Raw genomic sequence first — 7749 nt, 5'->3', positions numbered from 1 at the left:
ACTGGAATCCAGTCTTTCAATTACCCAGTCACACTGATATTAATCACATTTAGAGTTCTTGTGATTGGCTGGAGATGTATCTGTAAAAACCAATGACTGCCTGACGTTGAGGTGCCTTATACAACAAGGTAATAATCAGCTGTGCAGCACATCGAGAGCAGTGGTAAACATCTGACTTGTATTTTTGGTGGACAATCCCTATCTCCCATTATTGGTCCCAATTCACTTTTTTCCAACTTCATGATGTTGAAAGTGATAGTGATAGCAGTGATGGGTTTTTCAATGCAGTAAAGTGGACAGAAAAAAATCAACGATGACAGATGTTGGCAGCACAAGAAGGCCTAGCAGGCAAGATACAGATTTACCCAAAACATTTAGTTTGATGTCCAAGTTAACACATTGTAGATGGACATCTTATAACACCTTAATGACATGACTATAGACAGACACTGGGATTTAGAGTAATCAGTGCCTTGTAATTGGTTTTAGGAGCATTTTTAACTGTTCTTTTTAATTATGAAATTCAAAATAATTCACTCAGTAATCTTACAACCCGCTGTCTGCTGTGGTGCATCTTTGAGGTCGATTTAGTCACTGTTTTTAAAGAATGCTGCAGGAAATGAAACTGACAGGCTCCTTCCACAGAAGAGTGCGAACATGTTTCCAGGCACACTTGTATTTTCATTTGCTGTTACTAAAACCACAAAAAAATCTGTGTACAATGCCTGCTGACTCCAGAGCAGCAGAAAATGGAATATAAACTTAATTTCTTTATGAATATAGTGTTGTGTCCTAAAACAAGGGCTTTGTCCAGGTGTTATCTTCAGTTGATCTTGCTTGTGATTCTGAGACAAAAAAAGGCCAAAATGCACATTTTCTCTCCCTCCAATTAACTCTGAATCTGGCTTAATATTCTCATTATACAAAGTTTGGATTTTATGCTGCAGTTACCATGACACTTTTTTTTCTACTAATTATTTGAAAGTTATAGTTGCTGAAAAAAAAAAAACTAGCTTGACCGACTGCCTCCTTACAGTGCACACCAAATAATGAACACTGCACTTTGTGGATCTTTGTCATAGGTACATCAATGAAGATGCGAGTCACTTAAAACTGGTGACCAGTAGTCAAGCTGTACTCTAGATATACTCTGGATACTGCTGTGTCAAGAGTCATGCAACATTAATTGAATAAATTGGTTTTATTCAGATTTTTCTATTAATATTCTATTCTGAGTTATATGTGCCCTTAAAAGATAATGTCACAGTTCATGCCTCAGTTCTTAAGGTCTTGAAGAGCCCATAAGGAACCAGGTTTACAGGCTCCGGTCCAGAACTGAGTTGTGTTGGTATAAAAGCTTAGTCACCACTTGCATCTCCCAACTTTCACAGCGAGGTGTAGTAAAAAAAAAAAAGAAAAAAAAAAAGCCCTCTTGCCAGCTGTAGCTTTGCCCATTAAGAGAGTAAAGACTTTGCCCACTATGAAATAATTATGCATGAGGTTGACACATTGGTAGACATTTCACTGAAAATGGACCAAATGAAAATAATTCTCTATACAAACATTTTAAAGTGCAGCTATTAACTACTAAACTACCGCAGGGAGGGGGGTCAGCGTAATATTTCTACATCAAAGTTTTCAGTACTCCACATTTTTCTGCTTGCACTCAGGTATTTCCACTGACCGTAAAGTCCTGCAGATGTCTGTGTGAAGTGACCTGTTCACCATCAGTGGACAGTTAATGTTTACCCCTCACACCCAGGTATGTGACTTTTAGGGTGGGTTGGCCCTGTGATGATGTCTTCACAAAGTGTGCACTGTCCAAACAGTGCTGTGCACACCTAGCCCCACCCCTTCTCTCACCCCTTGGCTACCTACCTTTCTCCCTCCTCATCTCCCATGTACTCCTCTCTTGCTCCTTTCCCAGAGTCAGCTACTCGTTTGAAGTCCCTGCTTGAGGATTTCTGAAGACGCTCATCTTCCACAGCCACCATGGTTCGCAGCATTATCTGTAGAGTTGTACTGCTGGCACTCTTCACCCTCTTGGTCAATTTTGTGCACGCAGGTAAAGCTGTTAAGAGCGATTTGATTTTCTTTTTTTGTGATATGTGTGCAACTTTTCCTGTGACTGCTGCAGCTTGAATTATTCTTTATTTTAACATTTACATTTTAAGGAAGGTTTTTTCTTAAAAATAGTTTCCTCTTCCGCCAGTATCAAGTTAGGAATGTGTGCAATTGTGTAATTTTTTACGTTCTTTTCCACCCACGCATGATTAGGTCCGTGTGTGCATTGGCAGACTAATGTAAATTATGCTGTTATTAAAACTTTGACAGACATGTTTGTATGAAACTAGAAAAAAATGTCCTCAAATTCAAAACTAACTAATGTAATTAGTGTAATATTGATTAGGATTTCAGGTACTGCAGAGGTGGAGGTTTTAGAGACCATTTTTGTGGCATGGGTTGCATTTTCACCTAGCATAAACTGGTTTACAGAGTCAACACAAAACCCCTAAACATTTCTAAAACCAAAGCTAATTATTGAAAACTGATATGTAGCTTTTAAAATCATAGGGATGTATTTAAATAATTAGCTAAAATTACTTGTAGAATTATTACTGAATAGGGTTAATAGAGTCTACACAAAAAAAGCTAATTAACTTTTCTAATGAATAAATACAAGTGTCATGAAAAACATCTCTGTATTATAGTAATGAAAACATTTAAGGGGGTGTTTGGGCTCATGTGTCAAGGCTGTAGGTCAAAACATGTTGGGCCAGTGACATAGTGGCTGGGATTAAGGTTATGTTTCCTGCAGATTCTGTCATGTTTTAGAAATTACCAACTTGAGCAAGCTGTAATGAAAACAAATACCAAAGGAAAACATCAACTTATTATTTTTTGCCATTTTATTAAATTAGGCTGCCCAGAAGGCACAGTCTTTTAAACACTGGGACTATTTAATAAACAAGTTTGTTTGACATCCAGGGCCTTGCTTGTGCCTAGTTTGGGCCCGGCCGGTTGTTACTGGTTGCAGTTTGCCGCCCTGCGTGACCGCACAAGCTGCCTTTTGTGCCCTCAGCTAAAGGCCTCATTGATGGCTTAGTTGGCCACAGACCCAGGCCTCCAGACCTTCAGCCAGTTGCAGGACAGAAAGCTGCACACGACACTGAGAGTCAACAAAGCAGCATCAAAATACGCACAGCTATTTCAAAATGTTAGCAGAAACCACATCTAATGTTAGCGTCTTTACTGAAGACTTGATCTATCATATGCACATATTTTAATACCTCTGTCATGATCTTCCTCCGAGCAGAGAAGACATGGATGAATTTGAACGACAGAGAGGCTACAAACTAGTGTGAAATGAGCTGATAGTACAAATATTTTGATTATGGTTTGCAAATAGATGAGAAGAGGATTACTGGCTCAACTGGGATGCATGAAGAGATTTATTTATTTATTGTCCCACCCTGTTTAAAAAAGAAAATGTCCACAGCTGTTCAGATTCCAGAAAGATGCTAGAAACCGCAATGACAGAGCCGTTAAGGCAATTAAGATCCAACTGAGCATTTCCAGAGACATGGGCTCTAAAAGTTTACTTAAGAAACAGAAAAAAATGCACCTCGGAGAGACTCCGTGCTTCTCTGGCTGTGGAGGAAGAGGTGTGAAAAGTCTCATGTTGAGGGGAGAGGAATGTCAGAGGACAATCTGGGATGGAAAGAGAACAGACGAAAGCAGGCAGCTTTAAATAAATACAGTCTTTGTCTGTTTGCTCTGAAGTTTGCTTGAACCCTTGTGGAAAAGGGAAACACGGACTGCCTGTGACTCAAACTGACAAAATGTCCATCATCTACAAAGACATCCTTATGCTCAGACCTGAGCAGTGAGACAAGAGAGGGGCTGTTGGAGTCTTACAGAAGAGCCTATGCATGGCACTCTGTAACGTCTAAAAGACAAGCAGGGCCGTTAGCAAAACCTTTGCCTCGAAATGACAGCCTAAAATACGCTTTACGTAACTTTTTAAAACACCGCGTTCCGAACTTTCTGGAGCAGTCGCTACCCAGCAGTGCCCCGACGCTGAGAAACTGCTCAATAAACCTTTTTTTCCTCGGACGCCGCGTGACGTTGCAGCCGAATTTCACATGCTAGTAAGCGCATATTCACACCAGTGAATACTGGTTTACTTAAAAAATGCAAAAGACTTTATCGGAGGAAGTCAAGAAAAGAAAGCGAGAAAGAGCAAGAGATAAGAGTGAAATATGAGAGCTGGAGAGAGACAGGATGCAAGATGATTACATGACAAATGCTCACAAGACAAAAAACTCAACACTAAAAAGAAACAGACAAATGCTCACAAATTCTTTTATAATCTATATTTACAGCAAAAAATTTAAGTATACATATATACAAATATAGGTTTGTATGTACAAATACTTTCAAAACCCAAATGTAATATAATATTTATATGAAATTGATTTATTTTGTATGTCTCTTAAACCTAAGGTCACACTTTATTTCACACACTGGTGAAAGTGTGAAAGTTTAAAAGGGCTTTGAGACTCCTTACGTTCACACGGCAGCTCATTTCCGATTAGTTTGCCATATGTGACTCAGAGTTGATCAGATCAGATTTTTTTTTAGCAACAGTCTTAATGGTACAAATCTAATTGTATACTTCTTTGGTTAGCCATACCTATCACACTCAATTTCACACGTTTCATCAGAATACACTTCTATTGTTTTGAGTATTGCCATGACATAATCACCAAGCCGGTCCCTTTACTTTTGAGCAGTTCTGGTATATGATGAGTTCTAACAAGTCCTAACTTATGTCCATAAGGATGACAGGACTGACAGATATAGTCACACTGATGATTATCTTTAAGATCACCATTTCATTTGTCAGGGAGATGTGATCCCTCTCACATGCATAGGCCTTTCTAATGTGTCCTATGTGACGTGTAACAGAAAGTTCTTTTCTTTTTCTTTTTGAAAAATAAAGATTGTAAAACAATCTGTGAGCATTTGTTTCTTTTTCTATTAGTCTTGTGAGCATTTGTCTATACACCATACAAGATGGATGCTGAATTAGCTTGGTGGGGTTGCGTCACTAAGAAAATGGCAAAAGTTCTGTAGAGTATCTTCAAGAACTGCAATGAAGATGTCAGGAAAGGTTTTAAGTTATTTTGTGAATGGCTCTAGATTGAAAAGAAGCTCGTGTGATTAAATAGTTTTTCCTCATTCTGCAGAAACAGTGGCAGATTCTGCTTTAAACAGAGACCACCAAGACACCATATCTGGGGATCCACCCATTGAGGTTTCTACCAAAGACCCTTTCCAGTTCATGACAAAACTGCCCGATGACTTTGACTTTGAGGAATCTACAGACTCTGAGAATTTGGACAAGGATCAAGGTGAGTGTCTCGTCTTTGATCAATAAGCATCCACATTTCCTGTTTAATGCAATAAGTAATTGTGTGTATTTTTGTGTTGGCAGCCATTCTGGGGCCAGGAGCCATCACAGCCATTGTCATAGCTGTCTTCCTGGGTGCTTCGGTCCTCCTCGCTCTCATTGTCATCACACTTAGGAAGTTCATGGCCTCCTAGAGTCAGGACACAACTAAATTTCTGTGTGAGTTTGTTTGTGTATGTTTGTACAAGATGAGTGTATGCGTGGTCATTTACCTTTCTGTCAATCTGAACTCTGAATTCACCCTATCATCTTTCCTTCAGAGAAGAGCATGCTGTAGTTGATGAAAATAGTGGCAGGTCCCTTATCCAACAATAAAACTAAACATTCAAATTGTTGCTTGAATCCTAGAAACTGGCTGGCTCTTCCAGTGCAATTCTATCATGACATAATGACTTTGTTGAGCTTTTTGCTTTCTTCTTTCAGCTCCTCCTTCTTTAAAATGTTAATGGTTTCCTGATAGTTTTCTTTTTGTTGTTTACATTTTTTTTTTTTTACTGCCGCAGCTTAGTTGTTTTTTCAAGCAATCTTTTCAAAATTTGGTTTCTCTTTTGTTCAGTAACAAAGAAATGTGTAACTTGTGTGTGCCTTAAATGAAGCTTTTAGAAGTCTTTGACAATGACTTTAGCTTGTGCCATAATAATTAGGAAAAAACATCTCCCTTGGTTTCACTCTTGAACAAGTAAAGAAGTTGGTGTAACAGCATTTTCAAACATTTGTAGAGTCAAAATAAGCTGGGAACATTCACAAAAAGGCTTTCAGCTGAAGAAAATACTAGTTGTTTTGTTTGTATCTGCAGAGCAAAAATGAAAGCAAAGCTGGAAAGTTTTTTTTTCTCCACAACCTAACCTCGTGATATAGGAAAATATTTAAGTTTTTTTTTGTGTTTTTCTGTTTGCTTCAGAGTACTCTGCTATACCGCTGGACTTTTCCTTTCAATGTCACTGGCCAAAGTTATGTTGAATAAATAAATAAAAACCAAACATCTGATCACTGCCTACTCTTTAATACATAGTCATAGTCTTTATATTCATGTTGGATTTTTTCTTTTTGTATTTTATGTTTTATTTATTAATCTGTTTAATTTAGTTGTGTTAGTCAGGACTGAGGCACTTTGTGCAGTACTTTTTTATTATTTGGTTTACAACCTTTTCTGATTTTGAAAACTCATATTTACATTCCTGTGAACCATTTATCGCACTGCTATTCTTAAAAACATAACTGAGCCAATGCAAAAATTCAAAATATCAAGATTTATATGTCAAATAACACTATAAACCAAATTTAAAAGAAATTAATCTTGACATCTTTTGGCACCACTTCACCAGCAGGTGGCAGTGTGCTGAGCAGATTTTTAATAAAAAAAGTTCTTATTTCCTGGCAAGCAAAACATTAAAAGGAAATATTTCGCATTGATGTGTCCCAGATGTTTATGATCTTAAATCATTCATCAGTGTTACTTCCTGGCAGATTTTAATATGTTTGAACTTGCATCTTTTAGCTGATTCAATGGGGGGAGCAAGATATTCTCACACTTCGAATCTAGTAAAGTCATCTCAGTACCTGAAACCAGGAAACCCTTAAAGTTAATCACGGTCTAAATCTGCTTCTCTCCCGGTTTCATCTTTTACTCTGTGAGAAGAATCAGACTCTGCCAGTGTTAATGGCTGAACTCATCAGGGCAACTAAAATCACAGCTTGGGTTTACTTCAGTTGTTTGGTAGTTGTTACTTTTACGTAATATTCACATTTTTAAAGCTTGTATTTTGTACATGTTTAAACACCAAAAAGCAAAACTAACCAGCTACATTGTGATGGAAATTCCATTCTGTGTAAATATAAACCACAATCGGTAGTCAAGGGAGACCTGTGGCATTTGCCAACACAAACATTTCCCCAATTTGTTTTTTAACATCCACTTTATTTCTCTTCTTGATGATTCTACTTGCATTTCTTCCTGTTAATGTGGATGTTGTGGCACGTGAGATGACTTCAGTGGTCGGTAAACCAATATCATATGACCAGGAATATGACAATAACAACTGGTTGGTGAAGTTGACATTTTGTAAGGACAATTTCTGTGTGTCACTGGAGGATAATGTATGTTATTTGGATTATCTTAAAACTATTTAAAAGATATTCATGGAAATTTCTTTAAACATTTATGTTCTCCTTGTAAATATCTTTATGTTCAAAACACAATTAATCCTTTAAAAAAAAAAAAAATCCTGGGAGTGTGTCTTTGAAGACTTTGTTCTGCCAAACAAGTGGTTAAA

At 37.6% G+C, this 7749-nt stretch overlaps 1 protein-coding gene across 1 annotated transcript; it reads left to right on the top strand.

Moving 5' to 3' along the window:
- The first annotated feature begins 21 nt into the window (after window positions 1–21).
- On the top strand, window positions 22–6449 carry snorc (secondary ossification center associated regulator of chondrocyte maturation). Its single transcript, XM_041992186.1, has 4 exons — window positions 22–1762; window positions 1928–2065; window positions 5253–5417; window positions 5501–6449. The coding sequence occupies exons 2-4, from the start codon at window positions 1993–1995 to the stop codon at window positions 5608–5610; spliced, it is 348 nt and encodes a 115-aa protein (XP_041848120.1). The 5' UTR covers window positions 22–1762; window positions 1928–1992; the 3' UTR covers window positions 5611–6449.
- Window positions 6450–7749: the final 1300 nt, after the last annotated feature.

Source organism: Melanotaenia boesemani, chromosome 8 (genome assembly GCF_017639745.1).
Source record: "Melanotaenia boesemani isolate fMelBoe1 chromosome 8, fMelBoe1.pri, whole genome shotgun sequence".
NCBI classification, from domain to species: domain Eukaryota; kingdom Metazoa; phylum Chordata; class Actinopteri; order Atheriniformes; family Melanotaeniidae; genus Melanotaenia; species Melanotaenia boesemani.
Note: the sequence above shows the minus strand (reverse complement) of the source record. Positions and strands in the feature narration are given on the sequence as shown.

Excerpts from the sequence above, each read along its gene's own strand:
- snorc (XM_041992186.1), top strand. The coding sequence starts at position 1,993 with ATGGTTCGCAGCATTATCTGTAGAGTTGTACTGCTGGCACTCTTCACC. Across the intron at positions 2,066-5,252 it reads GGTCAATTTTGTGCACGCAG|AAACAGTGGCAGATTCTGCT; the intron begins GTAAAGCTGTTA and ends CTCATTCTGCAG. Across the intron at positions 5,418-5,500 it reads GAATTTGGACAAGGATCAAG|CCATTCTGGGGCCAGGAGCC; the intron begins GTGAGTGTCTCG and ends TTGTGTTGGCAG.